General features: G+C 47.8%; 1 protein-coding gene across 1 annotated transcript in view; it reads left to right on the forward strand.

Annotated features, from left to right (window-relative positions):
- Positions 1–27,822, forward strand: part of MAP7D2 (MAP7 domain containing 2) — a 99,106-nt gene that overhangs the window by 28,530 nt on the left and 42,754 nt on the right. Inside the window, exons 2-3 of the mRNA XM_024739464.1 lie at positions 21,226–21,303; positions 22,424–22,587. Of these exons, the coding sequence (XP_024595232.1) occupies positions 21,226–21,303; positions 22,424–22,587 (242 nt within the window). The remainder of the gene's footprint in view (positions 1–21,225; positions 21,304–22,423; positions 22,588–27,822) is intronic.

Raw genomic sequence — 27,822 nt, forward strand, 5'->3', positions numbered from 1 at the left:
ACCCTGAAGCAGGGCTTTACGGATTTTTAGATCACGAATGACTCCACAGTTAGAAACACGTATAACAACGTACATGTCAGTGTAGCTGAAACAGGTCTTTACAAAAGAATGCTCACTCTTCCTCCCTGGTGGTTGCTTTTCTGTTCCTTTCCTCTCCGGCCCTATTCCTCCCTCCCTCCCTTTCTTCCTGTTAGAGCTTTCTTGAGGTGTAATCTATGTACTGTAAGCGTCCCCCATTCTCCCTGAACAGTTTGCGTTTATATGGTTGTGCAGCTCTTTCCACAATCAAGTTTTAGAATACTTTCATCATCCCCAAAGATTCCCTTTTGCCTCTTCACAGTCAGTTCTACGCTATTTGAAATACTGGTAGCTACCTACAGTTAGCAAAGAGTCCCAGACTTGAGTTGGACCAGCCGTGCAGCAGCGTTGCTCAGACTTGGCTAGAAGTGTCTTCTTATTGGGCTTCCAAACGCAGAGCTACTTTTACACGGGACGTTATTTTTAGTATATTTCTGTCACATAATAATGCATCATATATGTACACTAGCTTTAATGTGTAGAGATTAGTTGCTGAATCCATAAGTTTAAAGAACCTTGACCTTCTTAAACCCTTGAGTTGATTTATTCTGTGTGTGTCTGAGCCTAGACTAGCTGGTTGTGGGTTAAACCGTGACGGTTTGCAGAGAGGTGAAAAGATTCCTCAAGTATTTTGCTCAGCAGTGGTTAGTCACATGTGTCTGAAATATTGTAATTTCTGAAAATACAGAGGGCTAGCTTTCTGGCTTTCTTGTCTGAGGCAGGTTCTAAAGGTCCTTTCCTTAGGTGAGTTAGAAGCTCAGAGTTGAGTACGCGTTGTGGGTTTCTGTTGTGAACGTGGAATATATTTTCCTCTGCGTTCAGTGCCTTTAAGGCAGTGCCTTGCCTTTCACCTCTAGGCAGCTATCAAGCCCCCTGTCTGTACTTCTAGAGTCAGACAGCTTGAGTTTGCGTCTCACCTCTGCCATTTACCAGTTGTGTGACCCCAGAAAGGTGTTTAACCTCTCAATTACTCCACCTGGAAAACTGGGTCAATAATAGTACTCACCTCATAGATTTGTTGGGAAAGTTAAATGAGCTTAGAATGTAACGTATTTAGGACTGGGCCTAGCACCGCTGATGTCATTTATCATCATCGTCGTCGTCATTGTCATCACCATCGTTAGTCTCTTGAGCTATTTTCTAAGCTCCCCAGATTCCTTTACAACCAAACTTACCGCTTGCTGTTTCTATCACCGATGCCTGTTTGTGTAGCATCTACCTCTTTGGGCTAGAACGCATTCTCCCCTTTCCGTTCCGCTCCTGTTCGTATCCCCATGAACCCTCATCTGGATTATTCATTCACGGTGTAGCTCACATGGGGGGACAGGGTTTCTGTGCGTCAGGCCCTGGACCCACCTGGGTGGGCTGGGAGGACAGGATTGGGTACAGGGATGGCCTCAGCGGTGTGAAGGTCAGGGCAAAAGGGCAGTGTGGAGAGGGCTCCAAGAAGGACCAGGCTGTACCACAGGGCTCCCCTGTACTTGAACTGCCTTTAGCTTTTACATGTTCCCAGTGGACGCCTCTCTGCAAAGAGTGAAGGTCTGAGAGCCAGATGGACCGAATGCCTTGTCATCAGCTTGAATGATCACCTGGACGAAAACTTCAGAAAGTGTTTTACCCGATACCTGCTCTTTGACCTTGTTTCTTATGTTTGGTACCCATCTCAGCTGTGGTGTGGGGGGACCTTCATACCCTGTCCTAGGCAGAGAACTCCAATTTTGAAACGTCAGAAGACTGATACTGTGCTCCATGAAAGTGCTCGGTGCCGTATTGATGAGTGAAACCTTGGGTTGCCTTGGGAACAGAGACGTCCTTCCTGTTACTATAAAAAGGGACACAGTGGCTGCAGTCGTGAGGCAACCTACATTTTACTGATTCTTTATGGTAAAAAAGTGCCCAAAGTGAAATGCTGTATTTTTAAAATAACTTTGATGAAATACGTAAGATTTCCTTTTAGTGCTGATCAAATCAAGTAAACCCACTTTTCAAATGCTTATGGGGTTTAACAGGAATCAGAGCTGCTTCATCCATCTCTCTTTCCCCCCTCTTCCCTGATCCCCCCCCATAAGGGCAGGCTATTTGTTGTAATTACATTGCCTTTGCCTCCCTTGTGGATTAGCACCGTGGTTTCACCGTGCTGCCGTCCAGGAAAGAGGTACTGGGACACTTTGTTCCATGATGACTGTTACAAAAGCCTTACCACTGCTATTAATGCCTTTAGCCTACCTAGGGGAACAAGTTGTGCCTGTTGGTGCTGTCAAACACCTGTAAGATATTTATGCTCTATTTTTGAAGAAGAATTTTAAAAATACAGTGGATATTACTATAAATTGCTATGGTTTTTAACAAACTTGCCCAAGCGAGAATCATGTTTATTCTGTATATATCATTTTCTAGTTTTTTTCATATTGATGCGGCAGGAACCAAGCTGTATTCAGTGTAGAGGAGGTTTTTCTCCTTCTTACAGGCAGCGCAGCTTACTAGAGCAGGGTTTCTCAAACTCGGCACGACTGACATTTTGGGCTGGGTACCTCTTTAGTGTGTATGTCAGGGCAGCATCCCTGGCCTCAATGTACTAGATGCCAGTAGCATGCCTCCCCCCCAGTTCGTGACAACCCAGAATGTCTCTGGACATCTCCAAGTGTTTCCTAGAAGACATGATCACCCCTGGTTGAGAACCCCTGTACTAGAGTGTAAGGATCATATAGCATGCTGTTTTTAAAGGCAGTGGTCACGTAAGCACTGGTTTGGAGTCAGCTGTAATAGAAATGTGTGTAGTGACCTTTAAAGTGTGACAATCTGGCTAATTTTAAATAATGTGAGGGGCTTTCCTGGTGGCGCAGTGGTTAAGAATCCACCTGCCAGTGCAGGGAACACAGGTTCGTGCCCTGGTCCGGGAAGATCCCACATGCCGCGGAGCAACCCAGCCCGTGCGCCACAACTACTGAGCCTGCGCTCTAGAGCCTGTGCTCCGCAGCGAGAGAAGCCACCGCAACGAGAAGAAGCCTGTGCACCTCAATGAAGAGTAGCCCCCGCTCGCCGCAACTAGAGAAAGCCCGCACGCGGCAACAAAGACCCAAGAGAGCCGAAAACAAAAATAAAATAAATTAATTTTTTTAAAAAAAGCTTTAAAATAATGTGAATCCAAAACTGGGTTGCTGTGATGGGCTACCATGCTTAAATAGGATTTGAAAATACATGTATGTTTCTATCTTCCCGCCATGAGAAAGGAGAGAAACAGTGACAGCCACAGCAGGCAAGGCAGCCATGCTCAGACACAGCTGTAGAGCACAAAAGGGCATTTGTCGGGCATTGTCTTGAATGGCAGGGGCCTCTTCCGTGAACAGCCCAAAGAGAAGCCTGCACATAGCCGCAAACCTTGGGACTTCACCTCTGAAGGCCTTGTTGTTTTACTCTGCAAAAATCATTCCCAGAAACAAATGGCAAGATTCACGTCTTGCCTTTTCTCTTGTGAGCATCACAGTCTGCAGTCTTACTGTTTTCAAAATAAACTTGTCCACCAGCAGCAATAAGTAGGACTTTAAGATTTCTGGGCCTTTTGGTTTTCTAAAGAGGTATTTAGATGGGGTGAAGTGGGGTAGATTTAATTAGCAAGCTGGAAGTCTCCGCAAGGCCGTTAGAAAGGCATGCCAGACTGCACTGCACGAGGACATTGAGTGAGGGCACACGTTTTGCTCTGCCCTTGCGACTTAAAAAGAATCTACTTGAGCCAGGAAGCTGTTTCTGCCTCAAGGCCTCAAAGTGCCCTTGAAGATGGTCCTTGTGTAAGGACGCCAGATGCACGGCCTGTAGGTTGGGACGGAGCCAAGCAACCCTGCTAGGCGTGCTTTTCTGGGAGAAAAGGAGCAGGAGGTTCCTTTCAAAATTCAACTTTCAAAATTCTTAATATGCCTTCAAATTGTTTGCAGTACAAAGAGTGATGGTTTTTTCCTAGCCTCTTTATTTCCCCTTTGTATTTTGTTGTAAAACTGAGGGATCTTTTCGGAGCCACAGCCTCGAGCACTGCACTGATGCCTCTGGTTCAGTTCCGGTAGCCCTGTCAGTGGCCCCTCGTGCTGGCATAACTGGGGCCATCTCCGACGTGGGGCTGAGCCGCCCAGAGCTGAGGCTGCGAATAGAGGGGTCTGCAGCGGGAGGAGGGTTCACTTGGGATGCTTGCGTTGCTCAGGAGTGGTAAAGTTCAGGTCTGGACCCTAGTGAGGTGACCGAGGAGAAGCAGGCAGCCGGGGGACAAGGTGCTGTCCTCTTGGGGGGGCCTGAAGGCTCCTGCCAACCCTGTAACAGGGAGGGTGGAGAGACCCCCAACACCTGGCGCATATCAGTGTGGGAAACACTCTGGAAACAAGGACAGAATAAGGGGTTTTCTGGCCTGCCTCGCTCATGCACAAGGGCGGAGCTCTTCTCACAGTAGGGACTCGGGATCTGATGGGCACCTGGGCCAGGAGTGGCATGAAGATTGGCCAGAAGGGTCTCCAGTGACCCTTTGGGATCCTTTACACATCTTTTACTTTCATCATCATTAAGCAGACACACCACCCTGAAGAGAACATCAAGTGTCAGTACTAATAATGGGAATGCTCCAGTTAATTAATTTCCCTTTACCAGCTTTTACCTGCTGGATTCAGTCCACAGTTTCAGAGAAGTTTTTAAGTTTCTTGTACTTTGTTGCTGAAAAAAGCAGATAAGAAGAGTGATCTTTTTTCCCCCCGTGTCTGGCGCTCTTTGCAGATGTCCAAGGCCTTTCTGAGTCCCCAGTGTAAACAACCACTTCCCCTGTGGTGTGCAACCCCGGAACCCGCCTCTGCCCACCACTGAAGGACAGTCCTGGGTTAGGCTTAGGAATAGTGATGCCTGACCTTTACTGATCACAGCAGGCGGCGTTCTGAGTGCAGTGCATGCGCACACACCCTCTGTCTCCGTCTGTCTCCCTCTCTCCCGCCCTCCTCCCTCCTCCCCCGTTTCCCTCCTTTCCCCCTCCATCTCCCTCTCCATGGTGCTCCAGGATGTCTGTGGGAGTGGAACCTGAGCCCGCCTGGCTCCAGAGGACTCACGCTCGCTCAGGCACTGAACCCAGCTTCTTCTCCATACTTGCTGGGGGATAGGAGGGCTTTTCAAAGGTCATTCTGTCTGCAGATTGGAGCCTTACCCCTTGATTGGGGCAGGTTAGCCTCTGGATGCTCATGCCGAAGCTCCCTGTGTCAGAGCTTCTCAATCTCTAAAGGACCCTGAGGCCAACCTCAGACGCCTGGTCCCGCGTGCCCCGTCCATGGGAGAAACCTCTACGCTTGCTCTGCTGTCCGTGTTCGCACCCTTTTCCGGTGCCAGTCCCCACTTCCCTCTTTCTGGGTCATCACCCTGGATTGGATGGGTTGAGTCCACGTGCCTGTGGCTACCGGTGGTTCTGTGATGATGAGAGGCACACAGAGCAGGGGAGCCTGGAGGTGGAGGAGAGGAGGTTGGGAGTTTGGCCCTTAGCATGGAGCCACCCAGCTACCTCGGCGAGCCCCGCTCTCGGCTGGTGAAGGGGCGCAGAATACGCCACCCAAAATATCCTCTTTGGCATAGGGTTATTCTGAGAAACTACAGACACCAGAGAAGCTCTGAAAACAGGAGAAGTTACCGTTTTTTGTAAAGGAAATCTGCATTAGAAAGTGGGGGCCTGTACTAGGAAGACAGCTCTCTGAGAGAATTGTCTGCATTGCAGGGCAACCTGTGTTTACCAAACACTTCCTCCTCTCACCTTCCATGAATTCCACCCCACACACACCTTCCCTTCGTCTTTAGCTGCAGATGGTATTTAAGGTGGTGGTTCGGGCCATCTCGGAGGGTGTTATTGTTTTCCTGAGAATCTCCTATGTGTACATGCCGTATATATTTAATAAACTTCTGTCTGTATTACAGGGGGTCCCAGCCAAGAACTCAGAAGGGTAGAGGAGAAATTATGTAGGTTTCGTTTAACTAACAAGTCATGTTGTGAACAGAGTGTGATGTGCATATTGGGTCCTTTTGAAATGACACATATGTGTATTAAGTTTATTGTAGAAACACAGGAGTCCAGGTGACTCCTGCTTCCCAGATGAGGAGACAGGGTGGGAGGGAAGTTCTGCATCTCGGTGCTCAGTAGATAATCAGTCGAGTTGAACTTTTCTAGCTGTCGGTTGTCTTCTTTTAGCTACCTTTGGCTTTGTTCACCTCACCTTCTGAGTGAATTGTCAGCCCAGCAGAGCAAGTCTTAGAATGGAAAGTGGGACCTCTTAGGAAGCTGTAGGGGGGTTCCTGGGGGAATTTTGTGGGGTTCTTGGGGAGACTGAAGGGTGGAGCTTCAGATTCCGTGGCCTGGGGCCCGGGGCCCAGTGCGTGGCTGCCACAGCTTGTTTGGTCTGTGTCCTCATGTATCATCAGGAGAAGGGAGCCAACTGTGACTCCTGCCGCCGAGTGTTTTCACAGCACCCCCCTGCCCGCTGCAACCGCAACCCTGGGAAGTAGGTGGTAATGCTCCTATTTGTAGAGGAGGAGCCCGAAGCTCTGAGACGCGAAGCGATTACTCCAGTTCCCTTGACTGCGGCACTATTGGACAGGCCACACAGATGGAGCCTCCGGGAAGCCTCCAGGACGGAGCTTTACATGTGAATGGGGAAGTGATCCAAATGGAGACAGTTCTTCCGGTGGCTGAAGAAAGAGGCAGGCCTTTTTGCACAGTGGTAGCTGAGATCTGGTGTAGGGTGGAGACAGTTAAAGGCATGAGAACGGCAGGTAATGTGACCCTGGAAGAGAACGGCTGTCACGGTAGGGTCTAGAACCAAGGAGCTGGCTTGTTAGACCCCTTCTCTCCCAAATCACCAGGTGCTCTCGAAGAGCCCTGCAGCTCGAGCCGGTCCCTGGGCCTTTGCAGGTGACTTCCATTCCCACGCCAGCCCTGCTGAGGTGTACCTCCTGTCTCCCATCCCATGCTGCCCTTGGAGTCCAAGTCCTCTTACCCCTTCACGGAGCTGCAGTGAGGATGCGGTTGCCTGGGAGATCCAGGGTTGTTCTTTGCAGCCTTGGGCACTAATGAAATATGGCAGGTCAGCCAGCACTGAATTTTTGCCTTTTCTGTGTGTTGTTGCCATGGTTGTAGCGTTAAAAACAGGTATCATACACTAAAGTGCACGCCTTTCAGGTGTGCCATCAGGTAAAGTTAACAAATGCATACGTTGTCTTGGCCCAGGCTCCCCCTCATTAGCACGGTAGTCCTCCAACAGTCAGGGGCCCAGCCTGCCTGGGAGGGCTCGGGGCAAGCTGCAGACTCTGCTGATTTGAAAGCAGGATTTAAAGATCAGGGAGATCGGGGCTAGTTCTGGACTGTAGTAGTAGCCGTGCTGGTGGATGGGGGGATGGTGACAATGATACTGATGAACACTAATGCTTTCTGAGAGCTTAATATGCCCTAAGCACTTGTATTTACAGTTTCACCTAAGGGCCATATCTAGACCAATGATGATACCGTTAGCTAATATTTATTAGGCATTTAGTATGTGCGAAGAGCTTTACAGATATTCTCCTTTAAGCTTCACGTTACTCTATGACACATGTACTATTATTATCCCTATTTAATCTGTGAGAAAACTGAGGCTTGGACGCTTCCCCAGTGGTCACACTATTAAGTGCCTGCTAGGCAGGGATTTGACAGAATCCAGGCAGAGCTCCTTTTCTTACCACGCTCCTTTGTGCATCCCGGTAAGAACAGCTCCCAGTTTCTGGGCACCTAGATCCCTAGGTCAGTGCTCTTCCCTTCAGGTGGCCTTCCCTCTCAGTATTGAGTTGATGTGTGTCAGCTTGGGAGTCAGCCAGACTGGCCTCAAATCCAAGCACTGCTACTCAGCAGCTGTGACTTTGGACAGAGGTCTTAACCTCTGTGGGTCTCGCTTTCTTCATCTGCAAAATGGGGGTATGTCTCACCTCCTAGGATTATTGTGAACATTAAATAACATTTGGAGAGTGTAATGCCAGGCAGGAGATAGGTGCTTAATAAATGGTACCTTTAGAAGAAAACAGGCTCCATGAACATTTGTACAGTTCCCCAAACTGGGTGCACTTGAATTTTATAACTTGGTGTGTTTTCATTTGCTTCTGGGAGTTTGAGTTGCTGTGGAGGAGTTCCTGGGTTGGCTGATTACGTGTATATGAATATAACTAGGCAATTTACTGTTGAAATGGTGAAGAACAGCGTCATCATATGCCGCCTTCACAATTAGTGTTTGTGAAATGTCATCTATGTATTCTTTTTTTAGTAAGAAGTTACTTGTCCTACTAAAGACAGGATCTCATTTCTACTGAATTACCGGAAGGGACATGTCTGCATGTGTAGACATAAATAATGGTTGGTAACTTATAACCTTTGCAGAAGATGAGAAATCAACGGCATGTATACCTGTTTCTAGTGTAATTTTTATAGAAGAGGAATGCTGACCGTGGTTTTAGCCTGGTAGCGTTGCGTGCACTCTGTCTCATCACCCACGTTAGGAAAGGTAGTGTGGTTGGTTTTCAGGCCTGTGTGCAGGAGACCTCATTAGCAGAAGAGGGAGAGCAGTAACTAGGGACAGGCAGGCTAGACTAGCTTGTTTTGCTGTGCTCCTGCTGTGTGCTAGATACGGTTCAGCAGTGCCTGCCTGTGAGCTTTCATTGCGTCGTCACTGTAAGAAAGGCACTACTGTTTCTCCATCTTGCAGGGGAGGAGTCTTAGAGCAGTTGCTGTAGGACTTCGCTGTTGTGCTTTCCTTCTTCCAGTAACCCTATGCAATTGGTGTGGATTGGTGACGATTATGTGCCAGGTTCCAGGTTCCAGGGCGAGGAGGATGCGATCCGAGATCCATTATTGTTTGACCCAGTGTCAAAGTGCTATACTCTTCGTGATTGTTTGGACTTCACCCAATTCTGCACTTTAAAAGACAAAAACAAAAAACTGGCCATTCTCTGGGACTTTCCCTGGTGGTTCGGTGGTTAAGACTGCGCTCCCAATGCAGGGCGCCCGGGTTTGACCCCTGGTCCAGGAACTAGATCCCACATGCATGCTACTACTAAGAGTTTGCATGCCACAACTAAGGAGCCGGTGAGCCACAACTAAGGAGTCCTCGAGCCGCAACTAAGGAGCCCGCCTGCTGCAACTAAGACCCGATGCAACCAAATAAATAAATAAATATTTTAAGAAAAACAACTGGCCATTCTCTTAGCTGTGCAATTGTGATTTAAGAAAATCATTCAGGAAGCATTTAAATCATTTAGTAATACTCTTATCACATCTACATTTTTTTGGGAAATTTAATTCAGTTAGCTGTTTTAAAGGAAACTTCTAGGAATTTAGCGTATTTTATAAAAACATAACAGCAGCTTAGATTTGTGTATATTCTTATATAGTTCCCTATTTCTCCACTTTTCTTTTCAAGGACATTTTGGTATCTGTATACATTTTTTTTTAAGAAGATGTTGGGGGTAGGAGTTTATTAATTAATTAATTTATTTTTGCTGTGTTGGGTCTTCGTTTCTGTGTGAGGGCTTTCTCTAGTTGTGGCAAGCGGGGGCCAGTCTTCATCGCGGTGCGTGGGCCTCTCACTATCGCGGCCTCTCTTGTGGAGCACAGGCTCCAGACGCGCAGGCTCAGTAGTTGTGGCTCACGGGCCTAGTTGCTCCGCGGCATGTGGGATCCTCCCAGACCAGGGCTCGAACCCGTGTCCCCTGCATTAGCAGGCAGATTCTCAACCACTGCGCCACCAGGGAAGCCCTGTATACATTTTTTTTAATGTATTTTGATACCTGGGTATCTACACCTTTATCCTATAGTAGTCAATGGCTCTTGAACATAAATGCTAGTTCCAGGCCTGCCTCTTTAAGAAGTATAAATTATGACATCATCCTTGAAAGAGGCACATTGGAAGTAATGGATTTGATGGTGATAGGGTAATAGTGACTTTTTCTCTGCAATGAAAAGAGAACTTAAGCCAATTCAGAAGCTTATAGTAGGTGAGAAATGGATTAGATCAGTGGTTCTCAAAGGATGGTCCCCGGAAAAGTAGCATCAGCATCACCTGGGAACTTATTAGAAATACAGATTTTCAGGCCCCACCCAGACCCACTGAATCAGAAGCTCTTGGGGTGGGACGCAGCAACTTTTTTTTTTTAATTTATTTTTTGCGGTACGCGGGCCTCTCACTGTTGCGGCCTCTTCCGTCGCGGAGCACAGGCTCCAGACGCGCAGGCTCAGCGGCCGTGGCTCACGGGCCCAGCCGCTCTGCGGCATGTGGGATCTTCCCGGACTGGGGCACGAACCCGCGTCCCCTGCATCGGCAGGCGGACTCGTAACTGCTGCGCCACCAGGGAAGCCCCCAGCAACCTTTTTTAAATAAGCCCTCCAGGGAATTCTTTGGATATGTGCTAAAGCTTGAGCATCACTGAATTCATGCTCCCTACCCTGCCCCCCACCAAAAATTCTCAGGTAAGCTACTGGGAGAAATGACATCTTCCCAAACCACAAGTTGCAGTTGAAGCCACCTAGCTCTGCTCTCATCAGAGACAGAAAATGGAATAAATGGCCACTGAAGGGTCTCTGTAACCTTGCAATTATCTTGGGGTTAGTTCCTGGCTAGGTATTTGTTTCTAAAATAAATATCCCAAATAAATACTAGAACGCCATGTGGTAGCCAAAGAAATAGAAGTCAGTAGTCAAAAAAGAACAAAAGCAATTCAGATCTTTACGGGAGATTAGAAGAGTGTCAGAGGATTGAATTCTAACCTACAGCTCTTTGCCTATTCCCGCACGCGCGCGCGTGCGCACACACACACACACACACACACACACACACACCACACCACTCCCCTTCTGAGAGTCTCCGAAACCCTTCCTGTGCTTACCTCCCAGGCAGAATTCTCCCCAGACGCAGCCTAACATGGCTCCAGACTCCCTTGTCCCCCATCTCTCAGTTCCTTCTCTCATTTGCCCCCTCATGCAGCTTTTGCTCCCCTTTCCAATGTCGACGTATCAAAGCTGATTCACTTCTTGAAGTCCTGAAACCCTTTCTGCCTACATTCTTCATCTGTATAACAAAAGCCCAATAACTGATCCACCACGTTGGATGGCAGAATGGAGGAAGCTGAGAGGATAAAGATGATTCTCTTTCCGGTGGAGGAGAAAAAGCAAACCCATCTCTCTGTCTTGAAACAAGTAGAGGGTTGAATTGGACCCCTGAGAGCTCTTCCACCCGAAATTCCATGATTCGGGATTTTCAAAGTGTCAATCATGCATTAAACTTACTTTTTAGGGTTTTTTGAGCATCGTACACTGGTATGATTAAGCCCTGGTTTTAACAGTATTGAGGATTGATTTATTAATATTCTCAGAGAGTGCCTTTAATGGTTTTGAACTTCATTTTGGAGAAAAATCACGTTTCCAGGTAAGAATGTTCTTGACCTGTTAGTGCTGTGGCTTTTCATCACAGTTCACTGCACTACAGCAGTCATCCTGAAGTACCGATGGATGCCAACAGGACCTACTAGGAATGGAGATTTAGCTCCACAGTGAAAGAAATTTAAATGGAAAGTTTAGTGACCCTATGGGATTGTAATTGGTTTTGAGATTTTAATTGGAAAATATGAGGCAGGAATATGTGACGCTTTCTGAACAAAAACAATATACCCTTATGCAAAGATGAAAAAGGTTCTAGGTTCTGTCAACTGATTTTCAGTTCCCATTTGTAGGATTGCACTTCAATGAGATTTCAGGCTTTACCTCTTATTTTTCTAACATATTTTTGCATATACCATTACCCCTGCCTGGAGTTTCTACCTTCCTGCCCTTCGTTGATCTGAATCTGATCCTGCTTCCCCTCCCCCAGGAGAGCAGCACAGTCTAGGAGAAATCACGGTGGATTAAGGGTCAGAGAGATAAGGAGAATCCGCCCACTGAATATGACAGTGGCTGGGTCACTTGACGTTTTTGAGTCTCCGTTTCTTTAATCTCAAAGTATAACCCCCCTCCTAAAAATAATGGCCGTGAATATTTAATGAGCATTTATTACAATGGAAAGTTCTTCACATACATTATTTCATGTAATCACAATAACAGTTTATCACAACACGTTATTTATTGACAAATTTTTTTCATCCCCTCCGCCCCCGCTTTTTCTTCACAAACAGCAGACTTGTCAACATTCATTTTTGCTTCCCAGTTTTACACAATATAACAAAGCTCTTGAGATGGTGTGGCAAAGACACTTTATGGGGATATAGATGATTTTTACATAGTCAAATGAACCACTTGTATTTATGTTACATTAAAACTGCTGGGGCTTCCTGGCGGTGCAGTGGTTAAAAGAATCTGCCCGCCAATGCAGGGGACCCGGGTTCGAGCCCTGGTCCCGGAAGATCCCACATGCCACGGAGCAACTGAGCCCGTGCGCCACAACTACTGAGCCCACTTGCCACAACTACTGAAGCCCGTGTGCCCGGAGCCCGTGCTCCACAACGAGAGAAGCCACCGCAATGAGAAGCCCACGCACCATGACAAAGAGTAGGCCCCGCTCGCCGCAACTAGAGAAAGCCCGCGTGCGGCAACGAAGACCCAACGCAGCCAAAAAAATAAATAAATAAATAACTTTATTTGAAAAAAGCTGCTTTCTTGGAATCAGACATATCATCTGAATATTTGAGAGGAAAAAGTAAAACTAGTAACCTGGGAGACTTGGAAGAAGGCCACAGATGAGATTAACTAGGCTATGGATTTTAAACCCTGTTGCTGAACGCTGAGGCGGTTTTGTCTTTTTCTCTTTGAAAATTTCTTATTGCAGTATAATTCACATAACATAGCATAACATTCACCATTTTGAAGTGTGAACTTCAGTGGGTTGGGTCTTAGTACATGTGGTGTAACTGTCGCCACTGTTTAATACCGGAACACTGCGGTCATTACTGTGAATAATGCTGGCGTGAACGTTCGTGTTCAGTTTCCCTCCATTTCTACATGTACCGACGCTTTCCTGAGGGGAACGCCTCCACCGAGCTGGGGTGAGGGAAGGGGGTGAGCCGTGGGAGAAACTGGGGGAAATGAAAGGTGCCGCATCGTCAAGCTGACCGTGGCTGTGCAGCCAAACACAGTTGGGTGCTCGGACCCACGGGCCGTGTCCAGAGAGGGCGCGTGGCTCCCCGTGGCTCGGAGTATGTCACTGGTAGAGAGAAGTGCAGACAGTTCCTCTGTTGTCGCCCTCCTGTCTCAGTCAGAGCGAGCGCCTCGGGGCCCTACCCCCTTTGTCCTCTGGATCATGTTTCCTGGCCTTGGTGGGCAGCCTCTGCAGATCTGGCCTGGTTACCGTCCAGGTGCTGGGGTCACTCCTTGTCGCCCGCTGCTGTTGGGGCAGTGGCGGAAGCCACTCTGGGGTGTGGGGACCGAGGGAAGCACACAGGCCATCACTGGGACACTTCTGGCTGAGGCTCGGGTGGCTGGCTGAGGGCCAGGGTCGCGAGCAGGAGAGACTGAGCCAACTAGTCTGGGGCGTCATCTGGGTCCCACGTGCTGAGAGATCAGAAAGTGCTGCTTGTTGGCTTGTGGTTCATCAGTGGACTGGTTTTCGGCTCCATCGCTGTGTAACTAACCACACCAACACTCAGCGGTCTTGAATGCCGCCTTCTCTCTCAGGGATCTGTGTGCTGCCTGGGCTTGGCTGGGTGGTCCTCGCCTGAGATCTCTCCTGAGAGGGCAGCTGGAGGGCCACAGTGCGCACTCCGAGGCTGGCCCTTGATGCTGATGTTGGCTTGGAACTCCGCTGCACCTGATTGATGGGAGCCGTTCCCCAGGACCCGCTGTGGGACTTGGCATTCTCACAGCCTGGTGATGTGTTCCGAGAGGGTGATTCCCCCAAGCTAGAGTCCTGTGTCCCTTGGAAGTGTAGGAAACCGAGGCTTCTGAAGTTTAAATAGTGGGTCAGGTGATACAGAGGCTGTGGGAGTGATTGTCCTTGACCTGATGCTGTCATAGGATTGCGGGAAATAAGCAAATATGTGTCTTAACACTCAGGCCTGGCACACAGTAGGTGCTCGTGACCTCCACGTTTATTGAGTACTTAATGTGTACAGAACACTGTGCTAGGCTCTTTTTTTTTCACGCACACACACACACACACACACACACACACACTGTATTTTATTTTTACAAGCGATAAACTGACACCAAGCATTGTAAATGGATGACCACAACAAAAGCAACAATGATTGCAATTACCAAACACGAAACATGATGTCATAATATTGACATTCAGTCCAGTAATCCTCCACTGTAACAGCTCCTTTACTCTGCAGTGAAAATTGATTTGTATATTTTTTGCCTCTGAGTCCTTGTGGGATTTTTTTTTTATTCAAACAGAAAGTCACAAAAATTATAATCATCCCCATCAGTTCACTCAGTCCCATGTAATTATTTTTTTTCATCTTGATCTTTTGTTAGCACTTTCATGAATTCGTCAGTTTTCCATTAGAGTTCTGAAAACGCTTATTCATTCAGTTCAGCAGTATAGTCAGTTACCAGAAACCTGTACTTGTCAGAGTCTTTTCCGTGAATTCCTTGAAGATGAAACCCTTTCATACGAACATTTTTGCAAAAGCGTCAGAGTACACCCAGAACTGTCTGTAAATGACAAGATGTGCTAGGCTCTTTGAGGGCTACAAGAAGAAATGGGACATTCATGGGCCCTGCTGTCGAGAGGCTAATATCCTAATTGGACTGGAAAGGGAGGCCATGAGAGAGGGCCTATAAGGGTGGAGCTTCCTGTGCTTGAGGACCATGAACTAGAGAGGGAAGGACCCCAGAGCAGTGATGGAATTTAAAGGAAAGATTCACTTCAGCTTCAGTGGGGGCGGGGCGTGTGGGGAGCTGCCTGCCTTTCTTTACCTTTGAATTTCCTGCACAGATTCAGCAAGATAATGTCTGCAAAGATGTTTTAAAATATTCCTTGTTTTTTTTAAAATAACTTTATTTATTATTTATTTATTTTTTGGCTGCATTGGGTCTTCAATCCTGCGTGCAGGCTTTCTCTAGTTGCGGCGAGCAGGGGCTACTCTTCGTTGCGTTGTGCGGGCTTCTCATTGCGGTGGCTTCTCTTGTTGCAGAGCATGGGCTCTAGGCGCGTGGGCTCAGTAGTTGTGGCTCGTGGGCTCAGTAGTTGTGGCTCACGGGCTCTAGAGCACAGGCTCAGTAGTTGTGGCTCACAGGCTTAAGTTACTCTGCCGCATGTGGGATCTTCTTGGACCAGGAGTCGAACCCGTGTCCCCTGCATTGGCAGGTGGGTTCTTATCCACTGCGCCACCAGGGAAGTCCTTGTTTTTAAGGACACTTCCGATACATGGTTAAATGCTCTACAAATGGGGAGGTTTCCATCAATGGGACGTAATATTCATGGCCATTCATTCAGCAAACATTTGAATACCCTGTGCAAGGTGCTGAGGATTCGAGGGCAAGGAGAAGATGAACAGGCTCAGATAGTAGCATGTGGAGTAGTAACAACCATGGCAAACGCTGTGTGTGTGTGGGGGGTGCAGGCAGGTGGCCGATCTTTCCTTCTGCAGACATGTTTTGGGGCCCACTCTTTGAGTCCACACTTAGCAGAGCTCTGGATATCCAGAGAGGAGCCACAGGCAGGGCCTTGCCCTGCAGAATCAGCATAGTCTAGAACAGCGGCTCTCAAGGTGACATCTTTAGGATTCTCTATGTATAGTATTGTGTCATCTTTAGGATTCTCTATGTATAGTATTGTGTCATCTTTAGGATTCTCTATGTATAGTATTGTGGACTTCCAATTTGATGAGCTCTTCATTCCCGGTTCCCTTTCTTTTGTCTGGACGTTGCAGTTGCATGGATGTGAGTTGTGATTGGGGACGTTACTTTAAAATTCATTTAATGCAATCAATTTTTAAAAGTTGAACACAGCTGGCTTCCCCTAAAAACCTTGTATTTCGATAATGGTTATTACATACCATGAATAATTGACTAATATCAGCTCATTAATATTCTAGTGGGAGAGTACCCCAGGCTAATAAAATTCATTTTTAAATTAGTTTTTAAAAAATGTGTTGCCACAGCCCAAGGATAACGGGAAGTTACTCCAAGCCAGAGCAGTTCAGTGAAGTATGAAATTTTATGCTGTTCTGTTCGCATAAAATAGTTGTTTGGCTGCTCAGTATCCTGTTTGATTCTCATTTCCTGTAGGGGTGAATTGCCCAGGAAAAGGCCTCCGGGGTGCACACTACCTGAGCGCTGTTGCCCTGGGAAGCATTACTACATCAAGACTGGGCCAGGGGTGGCTCTGACATGGGTTCCCCTTGTGCTTCTGGTAGGTAGGACACCTCTGGGAACATGTCCCCTGTTCCCCCTTTGTCTTTGGGTCCCTCCCAGGGCTTTACACTTGGGCCAGAGTTTTAAACATTAAACTTTCTACTTTGAGGTCATTGCAGAGAGACCCCGTGTACCCTTTACCCGGTTTCCCCCAGCGGGACTAACGTGCAGCACTGTAGTGCAGTCTCACAGCTAGGGTTGCAGACGCCGGCACAGTCGTCACTGCAAGGCCCCTTCGTGATGCCCTTTTGTAGCCACCACTTCCCTTCTGCCCCTCTTCCCTAACCCCTGGCAAGCACTGATCTCTTCTCCATCTGTTCTCATGGGGTTCAAGGATAAAATGGATCTCTGGTTTAATAACAGAGAGACAATACGTGTGCACGTGTAATACAAGGTACAAGGGACAAAGGACGACTGGGTACAACGCTAGGATTTCGGGCCACACAGAAAGAAGACTGCCTTGTGAATCGAATTCAGCATTAACTCTTGACTCTACCATGTCTTTAGAGGAGGTCTCCTGGTACTGTTAGCATTTGTGTATTAAGGTCAGTTGCCCTGGGTCTGTTAATCATAGTCTACCTTGATTTCTCTGGCTGTGTTGTTGTAGTGGTAATAACAGGTCAGGTCCACGCCCTCTAACACATAGGGAATGTCTGGTTTGTGCTCTACCCTTTCTTCCTTCGGGATAAGCCCAGGGCCTCTTGGCAGGGGTCCCTGGAGGGTCATCAGGGATCACAAGGTGGAAGTTGGAGATGTAAGTTAATTATTTGGCTTCTCTTCAAATGGATGTTCTGGAAATGATTGCTTGATAGTTCCCTTTTAATCAGGAGAGGCAGATGCTGTGTGGGGGAAGGAGGCCTTACCCCAGCCTTACTCACCCAGCAAAACTCAACCGTGTTTGGACTCTGAGAGTTTCCTTATTCATCTGTGTCCCAGAGCAGTTACGTGTGAAGGGTGAGAACCACAAGAGTGAGCCTGGAGGCTCCTGGTCCAGTACTGTTCAGTACGGTAGCCACCAGCCTCCTGTGGCTAGTGAGTGCTTGAAATGGGCCCAGTGTGATGGAGGAACTGAACCGTTCATTGCATTTAATTTTGATTATCTTAAATTTAAACAGACACACATGGCTTGTGGCTGCCATGTGACAGCACAGACTCCAGGTTACCCACCTTGGGCTGTTTGGGTCACTCCACCCCACTCAGTGGGGCTAAGAAAGAATGGCTTGGCCCTGTTGCCCGCAGGGCCATCTGGCTACCCCCTTTCCCTACCCAGCGCCCAAACATTTCCAAACCATCAGTTTGAAGGGGAAGCAAATGATTAGCACATCTGTGCCCAGCTGGCCAGTGCCTGGCTCACGGTAGTGCCTACTTGGTACTTCTCTAATGAGTTGGACTTGCACTTCTCTCCAAATTTGCATGCACATTCCTGGGACAAGGATGGGACTTGTTCCTTGCGTACAATGCCGGGTCTCAGAAAGCCATGAAGGTTTCATTCATGGGTGCTAAGGTAGAGCTGTTAGTTTCCTCCTTTGCCAGAGAGCCGCATGGGAAAGCAGTAATTAAGAGTGTGTGTGGGTCCTGGAGTCAGGTTCTTAGGTTGGAATCTGGCGTCTCCACTTTCTGATGGTGTGGCCTTGAACAAGTTAACCTCTGTGCCTCCCTTTCTGTACCTATAAGATGAGGATCATAATAGTATCTCCGTCATCATGGGGTGATGGCGCCGAGTAAATTCAAGCAATGGACTTGGTTCGTAGATTGTAGCCTCCCGTTATGACGAAGCAGGTGATGACTAAGGAGCCTGATAATGAAGATTTTCTGGAAAGGAAATGATTTGAAGGTATGACTCTTACAAGTGCCCACAAGGGGGCAGCCTAAAATCATGCATGTCCCTGGAACAAACAGCCTTCTGTTAGTAAAGCCTCAAGGCAGCATGGCCAGTTTCAAATGTGCTTGGCCCTTTTCCCTCGGTTTTTCTTTCTTTCTTCTGTTTGAACAACACTTTCGGTGGTTCTCAGGCAGTATCTTAGATCTAGAGGGTGACAGGTCATGCTTGAGCCGAGGAGTTGATGCGGGTGCTGATGTCAGCATCTGTCCAGGTGGCCTAGGCTTCTCTTTGTAGCTTTTCACACAGAACAAATCCTTATTAATCAAACGCTTAAGGTAGAGACTAGAGCTTGAAAATGTTTAGAGGATCATTGAAGAGAAACCTGGTTTTGTCTCCCTGCTCCCCTTCCGCTGCCCACGTGGCTGCCTTTGGGCTTTGTGTGTGCACCTTGAGGCCTGTGGGGGTGGGGTGTGGCCCGAGCGGGCGACCCAGAGATGCACACCCGCCCTTGGTTCGGGAGCCCTTCCCTCCCGGCAGGGAGACTGAGAGCGCTCTGCAGCCAAGCAGAATGAACTTAGGGTTCCGCCAGCCAGAAACTGTGGGGTCTTGAAGGTGAGTGGGGTTTAAAAAGGTGCGAGGCAGGGAGATCAGCTCTGTGCTTTGTGACTGCCTGGAGGGGTGGGATAGGGATGGTGGGAGGGAGGGAGACGCAAGAGGGAACAGATATGGGAACATATGTATATGTATGACTGATTCACGTTGTTATAAAGCAGAAACTAACACACCATTGTAAAGCAATTATACTCCAGTAAAGATGTATAAAAAAAAAACCTCATTGTAGTAGCCCCCTTGAATAAAGTCTTCCTTACTATCTTAAAAAAATAAAAAGGTGCAAGGGATGTGGGGAAAAGGGGTCAGACTGGGGAGGCCAGCATTGATGAGTTGAGAAATTGGGCCTTTAAATTCTTGATGCTGTTCATGTCGTCGGTAGCATTGTAATGATTAAGAGTTGACAAAACCCAAATGAACTTACTTACAAAACAGAAATAGACTCACAGACATAGAAAACAAACTTAGGATAATCAAAAGTGATGGGGGGAGGGATAAATTAGGAGTTTGGGATTAACGGATACACACTACTATACATAAAATAGATAAACAACAAGGACCTACTGTATAGCACAGGGAACTGTATTCAGTATCTTGTAATAACTATAATGGAAAAGAATATGGAACAGAAAAAATATATATATATATATATAACTGAATCACTTTGCTGTACACCTGAAACTAACACAACATTGTAAATTAACTATACTTCAGTTTAAACAAAAAAGAGTTGACTAAAAACAAACATGGGGAGTGGCACTTGTAGTCAGGTTTATTTTCCAGGACTTCTCTCTTGAGCTGTAATATACCTGCTGCATAATCCAGGCTGCAAAATTCGACGCTCGTGGGGAATCGTGACAAGCCATTGTTTATCATGTGCATCCTCATGTGCATCCCTGCTGCCTGCACTGCGGTCCAAGCCTCCAGGTCCCTCTCCTGGGCAGTGGCAGGAACATCCCGAACAAGGGCACAGCTCACTGTGGCAGCGAGGCACAGTATGAAGTCAGCTGTGACGCTACCACGGAGGAGGGCCCAGGCGCTGGGAAGGCGAATCCGGTTGTAGTAACACTAAAGCCGATTTCTCCAGAATGCGGTCCTTGACCATTATATAAGTAATACTCATGAATGACCAGTTGTGACCAAGTGCAATAAATTATTTTTAATCCTAAAACTGCCATGAAGGTCATTTAATCTTTGATTCAGAAAGCACTTTAGGGTCCTGTAGAAGATGGGTAGAGATGCGGAGCTCCTGGGATGTTTCCCGGACTTGCGGGGAATTGCCATTTGTTCCATTTTATTTGTTGTGGATATTTAAGTAACAAGTACAGTAAGTCCCCTACATACGAACCTTCAAGTTACGAACTTTCAAAGTTGTGAACGTGCGTTCCATCAACGTCAGGCGTGAGTGAAATTGCAGCTGGCCCTCCGTCTCCTATTACTGGTGATCCTTCAGCTCTACCACCTCCCACCTCCTCTCCCTCCTCCAGTCAGTAACTCTTCCTGCGTCTTCACTCGATGCCAGCCCCTGTATGCCAGCTGTTGTACTGTACTGCTGTACTTTTCAAGGCACTGTGCTGTAAGATTAAAAATGTTTTCTTTACTTCTTGTGTTTGTTTTTTATGTATTATTTGTGTGAAAAGTATTATAAACCTGTTACAGTATGGTACTATATAGCCGATTGTGTTAGTTGGGTACCTAGGCTAACTTTGTTGGATTTATGAACAAATTGGACTTACGAACGTGCTCTCGGAACAGAACTCGTTCGTATGTAGGGGACTTACTGTAAACAGGAGTACGTTATATTCCTTCTTTGTGATTCTAAAATGCTAAGATTGATATGGGAGCAAACTTAGCGGAAACGAAATCAAACTTGAGTGTTGTATTTTCTCAGTGTTCACCCGAGGAGCTCATACACGTCCCTCAGCAGTTGGCTCCTTCCAGAAAGTCAGATGTTCACTGTCTGTGTAATAATCGTGTCCACTTTTGTGCTTCTGCCTTCCCCTGGGAGCCGGACGGGGGGAGGCCCAGCGGGCTCTCTGCACGTTGCCAGACCTGTCACTTATTGCACCTTCTGACCCCTGTGAGGCCAGGCCTGGGGACGGAGGACTAGGGAGAGGGTTGGTTCTCTGGGGCTGGCATTGGGCCACTACCAGCCCAGCTTGGTGGGGGAGCGTGGCAGCCGCGGCTACTGCCCCTCGGCTCTCAGGATCGGGCCGTGTGTGTGGTACGGAGCACTGCTGTTGGATGATGTGTGCGTGCGCCCAGACCCAGGGTGCAGGCCAAGGGGGTCCGTGGCACTCAGCGGACGGGGAGAGTGAAGTCTTTCATCGTGTTTTCTCTCTTGTAGGCATGGATGGATTTTTAAAATCTGATGAGAGACAACGACTAGCTAAAGAAAGACGAGAAGAAAGAGAAAAATGTCTTGGTAAGTTGTGCACTTTGGCTGTTTAGGTCTAAGGGAGTGGAGATGTGATGATGTCTTTTCTCAAGACCCTTAGAAATTTGTGACTGAATGGGAAGAGAACTGGGGCAGTTGCTAGGTGAACGTGGAAAACTGGGAGCAAACCCGCACTGCCACTGGCCCGTTCAGAGTTGTTATATAATTCTCAGGACGGTTGATTTACTCCCTGAGCATGCGTTGAACCTCTGTTACTGGCACTGCGCTAGAGCTGTGGGTAGGATGCTGGAGAACGAGACAGTCACCGCCCCCGCCCGCTCAGGCGGCCTCTCCCCAGGGCAGCTAGAAGGGCCATGCTCGGGGAAATGGAGGAAGTCGGCACCGAAGGCCATTTCTGTGTTAGGACAGGGAACCCATTGAGAAAAGCTGTCATACCTCTTGCAGGCTATGGACAGATTCGTCCAACCTGTTACCCACAAGGTGCCACGAGGAAGGTGGAGTGGCTTCCCCAGGGCACTGAGACAGACGAGGAGCTTTCGAATCCTACTCCTTGAGTGCCTCCTGCTGGTCGGCCCAGACATTGCATCCTCCAGGGAACCCTTGCCTGCCTGGCCAGGTGGAGTTAAGGCCCTTAGTAAATGTCTCAGGAAGGAGGCCGGCCGATCCTGTTCATTGTCTTCTGTTTACCCTCACCCAGCTCAGCGTCTGGTGTGTGGTGTGTGTACAGCTAACGTGTCCCGAGTGAAGATACCCTGATAGCTCTCATTTCTCAATCCTGCGTGTGGCCTAGCCATTGGGATGAGTCTGACTTGACGGCAATGACAGGCAGAGCTCCCACGTGCAGGGGCAGTGAGTGGCCACTTTCCGCGCATTGTCTCATTCGGTCTCCACAACACTGTGATGTTGCACGCGCGACATCTCCACTTCACAGAGGAGGAAACTGAGGCAGAGAGATGACGTGGTTAACATGTCCAGGGTCACCCAGCTAGTGGCGGAGGCGCCAGAACGCTTCATCTCAGTCACTTCAGCCTACGATCCCACCGGGCTCTTTTTTGGGGGTCACTCTTACTTCTGCGTTTTTGGTATTAATCCAAATGGTGTGGGGTGCTCTGGTAATGACACCTCTCTGCTGCCTTCCTTCCCCCAGCTGCCCGGGAGCAGCAGATCCTGGAGAAACAGAAGAGAGCCAAGCTCCAGTACGAAAAGCAAATTGAGGAGAGGTGGCGGAAGCTGGAAGAGCAGCGGCAGCGAGAGGCGCAGAAGAGGGCCGCCGTGGAGGAGAAGAGGAAGCAGAAGCTCCGGGAGGAGGAGGTGAGGGCTGGGCCCCAGCCGGCTCCGCAGTTCACGCTAGAACAGGAACAAAGAGACAGATCCATTCAACTTAGCTGGGGAGTCTGTGCTTCTGGGACAGACACGAGGCTGGAGGACGGGCTGTGAGGGTGGAGGATAACATGACCTTGTATTCACTGCTGGAAAATCAAATAGTCTACCTTCCGATACAGACATGCTAGTCTGTTTATATTTTAATGCATATTCTTGATTTAATCATCCTTTCTCTCCAGTTATCTTTTAAAAAAGAAATGGAATGTAATTATCCCGACAGAGTCCTTTATTACTAAACTCTGAAAATATATTTAGAAAGCATATTTGGGGTACAGATTTTCTTAACAAGTGTATTTTAAGGGTGTAATCATAGCCTTGTATCAGGTGATGAACATTTTTTATTCATAAAGTATAGTGACTCGTCATTTATTTTTATTTTTTTACCACTTATAAAAGCATAAATGTATTACAAATTTTAATACATGATTAGTAAGCAAAAAGGTAAATATTTATTGTAAGTAGTAATAGTTGGCAATGATATTTGAATGAATTACCCTTGAATGAAGGATTTGTTTCTTATTTATTTATTTATTTATTTATTTATTTATTTATTTTGCGGTACATAATTCTTTTTTAAAATTGGAGTACAGTTGATTTACAATGTTGTGTTAGTTTCAGGTGTACAGCAAAGTGATTCAGTTTTACATATACATATATTCATTCTCTTTTAGATTTTTTTTTTAAAATATTACTCAATTTTTTTATTTTATTTTTTTAACATCTTTATTGGAGTATAATTGCTTTACAATGTTGTGTTAGTTTCTGCTGTATAACAAACTGTGACTCATCATTTAGTATGAACAATATAGAGGTTAATCGCCAACACTATGAGATACAGAGATGTTGGTATAAATTCAGTATTTTTTAAATCTATGAATTGTTATCCCTGTCTTTACCCTTTTGTCTTTTTTTAATTGAAAAAAAACACAAAAATGCTCACATACACAGAATTAGACCCATCTTTGCCCACAGAGCACAGGCTTAAATGGCGGCTTCTTTGTTCCTCTTAGTGAATGGAGGCCTGAGCCAGGGTCTTAGCCACAGTCGCTGTTGCTTTCGCAGCCCGATCACTGTCTGCCTTTGTTAGCTCCTGGTGCAAATCCTAGCCCTCCCACTAAGCAGCTGGCAGCCAGGGCCAAGTCTCAGACCCCTCTAGCTCGGTCTCCTCAGCCCAAAACAGAGGTGGTCATAGGAGTTAAAAGAGGTGACTTCTGAAAGTGCCAGCAAAGCACCTGGTACAGAGTAGTCGCTCAGAAATGTTAGCTTCCCTTCAGTGTCTTCAGCTGACCCTGGCTGAAGCAAGGTCAAGAGAGAGCTACCCAGGAAAGATCATGGCACAGAGTGTAGAGACCAAGAGAAAAGCCACGGTGTGTTGGGGCTGTTTCAGTGACGGGACGGATCTCTCCTTTCCCAGCCTGGGTATTTGTCGTGAGTGCTGGACTTGCCCCTTAACTTCCCATCCTCCCTTCCTTGACTCACAGCTTCTCTCTTTTCTCTCTGCTCTCTCCATTTCCACTCCTGACCTCCTGCGGGATTGCTGATTGCAGGGAATGTGTGTCACTGCCGTTTCCAGGAAGGGGTGCTGTGAAGTCACGGGAGACGCTTCCTGAGCCTCTGCCACACCTGACAGTGTCACACGGGTCCACCTTTGAGGGACCCGTGTGACAGATGAGGGGATGTCATGCCGGGTGATTGGTCCTGATGCGGCTGACTCGTTAGTGGCTGTGCTTTGGACAATTTCCTGTTTGCTTTGTGTGCTCCCTTTCACCCCTGGTGTGGTGATGGTGGGGAGCGGGGCAGGCTGCCTGCCCGTGGTCAGCACGAACACAGATTGAGCTTGCGCCCCTCTTCTCCCCACACACGGCAGGGCAGGGCTGAGAGCTGGGCCTCCCATGGGTGTAGAGCAACCGGAGGAAGCAGTGGGCTCCCTCCACCACCTGCTCCAGCCCTCTGAGCCCCCGGAGACCCAGGTGGAGCTTAGGGACTCTCACCATGCAGGCTGGCCTGTTAATCACCTCATCATCAGTGCTCTGCTAGTGCAGAGGTCCGATTGGCATTCTCATGGGTGATCTTTGGAGAGGACAGATAGGTCTCTGCTGCGGGAGCCCTTTCCAAAGGAAAGCCTTTGCATTTGCCCCCGTGGTTCGCTGGAGATCTTTGGGAGGGCTGCTGCCTGCTTGGCACATGGCTGTGGAGACTCTCCATCCTCTTCTCAGTGCCAGATTTAAGTCCTTTTTGTCAGGGCCTGTCTCTGTCAACCAGCGAGAAGCCTCCGCAGGAAGATGGTTCGTTCCATTTTGCTTCTGTAGCTTGTTGGAAAGTGTTTGCATTGCCCACAAACTCCTGCCTCTGTGGGTCTGATATTAGGAGCTCATAAGAGGCGTGTTGACCCCTCAATCCCCCACCAGCCCTGCCCTGGCTCCAAGTGCCTAGGACTGTTTCCATGATGTCGCTCTTGGTAACGCCCCACATCCGTGTGGGTGAGCCCCAGACTCGGCCTGGAGGCCTCCTCTCCACCAACACAGAAGTGGGCATCACAGCTGGCCTAGCTCCCAGAGGTGTCGAGGGCTGGAAGCTGGTCAGGCCTGTCCTTGCGAAGGGGGAGTCCAGTGTCCACTTGACACTCTGACCTTGAGCTCATTCACGCTGGAGGCCCGCCTTCTCCTACGGGTGGGTTCTTCCAATCTTCACATGCCACACAGCTCCCAAGAATCAAGCTTCTGGAACAAGCTTTTGTCATCTGCCTGGGTTAAGGCTGACAGCACAATGCGCTCACCCCTTCTCCACTCAGGGGAGTATAGCTTCATGACTAGGGGCCCTGGAAAATGGTATTTGGTGAAGCCACCTCCGTGTTCCTCATGCAAAACTGAAGACCAGGAAAGACCTCTTTCAAAGAGCACCTTCATCTCTGTAAGTTACTTGAACACATCACAACTTCTCATGTTCTTCTTGCTTGATACCGAACAAAACCCACCAGGCTGGGTGTAAAAATGAGAACTTTCTGAACTCAACTAAGCAAGAACTTCACTAAGCCGAGAGCTGACTGCTCTCAGAGGGCATTGGCTGGCATGGGGCGTGGTGATTACGTGGCTTTCTGGCCAGATGTGGACGTTTGTTTGCAGGGAGAAGGGCCCTCCACAGAGCCCTGCTTAGGACCATTTGGGGGCTTGTCCCCATGCGGTCATCCCCAGAACACATGTAGTAAGGGCAGTGGAAAAGGCACAGTCAGCCCTCCACTCCTTCCTGAGACAGTTGTCTGGGTAACAGTGGCCAGGCCAAGCCCTGCTGGAGGCCTTTCATACTGCTCGGCCAGCTCAGTGCACCACCTTGGTCGTGGATCTCCTCTAAGTTCATCCAGGCAGGTCTAGGGCCAGAGCTCAAGGGATCAAGGGTGAGTTGCCCTCATTCCTTCCTTCCACTAAGCCCCACCCAATAGAGGATATTCTAGGGACAATGATCTGCGTTGCCCTTTCCCCCTCCTCTGTTGATCATCAGATGATCCTCAGGAGAGCCAGAACTTGGCAGGAATTGCAGTATGCAGTATGCAGCTGTGATATTTATTAACACCGTTCATTCTGATGTGATTGAACTTTCTCGCACACGCTCTCTCACGCTCAGCCTTTCCTCTAACCAGTGGTTCTCAGCACCATCCCAGCACCAGCAGCACCCGCATCTCCTGAGCGCTTACGAGGAATGCATTGTCAGCACGCTCACCTCAGACCCGCTGACTCAGAAACTCTGGGGGCGGGGCTCAGCAACTGGTGATTTAACAAACCCTCCAGGTGATTGTGATGCAGACTCACTCCCATTTGAGAACCAGTGCTCTAAACTGCCATGTTAGCAATCCTGCTCTTGAAACCGAAAGGCTCAGGAGTAGGTCTGGCTTTGGATGAACATTCCCTTAAAACTATGCCCCTAGATAGCTATTCAGTGATTCGGTTGGCCGTGAGTCTTGGTGTTCTTTGTTCTCACAGTCTCCTAGTAGATGAAGGGCTTTTTTTAAAAAATAAATTTATTTTTTATTTATTTACTTTTGGCTGCATTGGGTCTTCGTTGCTGTGAGCGGGCTATGAGGTCTTTCTGACACGTAGGCAATCTCCCATAACCCACTCAATACTAAATTCACTCTGAGGTGAAAGATTTCAACACTTAAATTAGGTCATTGGTGGGAGGCAGGGGATATGGGGATATATGTATATGTATAGCTGATTCAGTTTGTTGTACAGCAGAAGCTAATACAACATTGTAAAGCAATTATACTCCAATGAAGATGTAAAAAAATCAGGTCATTGGTTAAATAATTGATGTTAAATCCATATAAAGGAATACTATCGAGCCCCAGTCTTGAGTGATCAGACTTCAGTCCTCAAATAGTCAAGAAGTTCTAGTTCCTCCAAGCCCTCATCTTTTCTCAGACAAACCGCTGGGGCTGGCTGTCCGAATTTAATGGGCCAGGGTCTTGAGAACAGGATTCTGCCAGAAAATGCACACTCATGGTTGTAGAGTCTCAGCCAAAAACTAGAGCGCAGTTAATAGCAAATACAAACCTGAGACTTACAGGAGGAAAGAAATCCCCTTTCTGCTCACAGGTCCCTGGAGAAGCTGTCTTTTAGCAAAGCGCTATTCGGAGGATAAATTATGCAGAGGAGGCTGAGATGTGGAGAATGCTCATCTCATCCCTCTGGTGTGGACAAAAGGGATAGATCCAGGCACCTCCTAAGTGACCTTTTTGTGTTTCTACTGAGTGAAATAAAGGAGCCTTTCCCCGATCCTTAAGTCACGGTCACTCAGTTGGTGCTGCCCTAAATTAATTTTGCTTGCTTGTTTATTTAAGCCATGAGAAAATAGCATCTTTTTGTTTTGAAGTTGGGCTAGGATTAGCCCAGTTCCTGCAGCACCTCAGGGTGGGGTTTTATGAGGGTGAAAAGGTGTCTGTGTAACCGTTTACCCTGTGGGCCTTCTCCAGTGGAGGCAGGGAGCGGATTTGGTATTTGCAGTGTCATTGCAGTGCCAGGGAAAGACTTGCCAGCTGTCAGGCCCAACTTTATGAAAAGAACAATTTGGTTAATACAGGGGAGTGCTTTTGATAAATGCTCTGTTAGGAGAGAAGCCTGGTGGTTTTTCTCTTCTGGCTAAAAACTGTTTAGTTCTTCCTCCCTCCCC

Source organism: Neophocaena asiaeorientalis, unplaced genomic scaffold (assembly GCF_003031525.2).
Source record: "Neophocaena asiaeorientalis asiaeorientalis breed wild unplaced genomic scaffold, Neophocaena_asiaeorientalis_V1.1 scaffold194, whole genome shotgun sequence".
Classification (NCBI taxonomy): domain Eukaryota; kingdom Metazoa; phylum Chordata; class Mammalia; order Artiodactyla; family Phocoenidae; genus Neophocaena; species Neophocaena asiaeorientalis.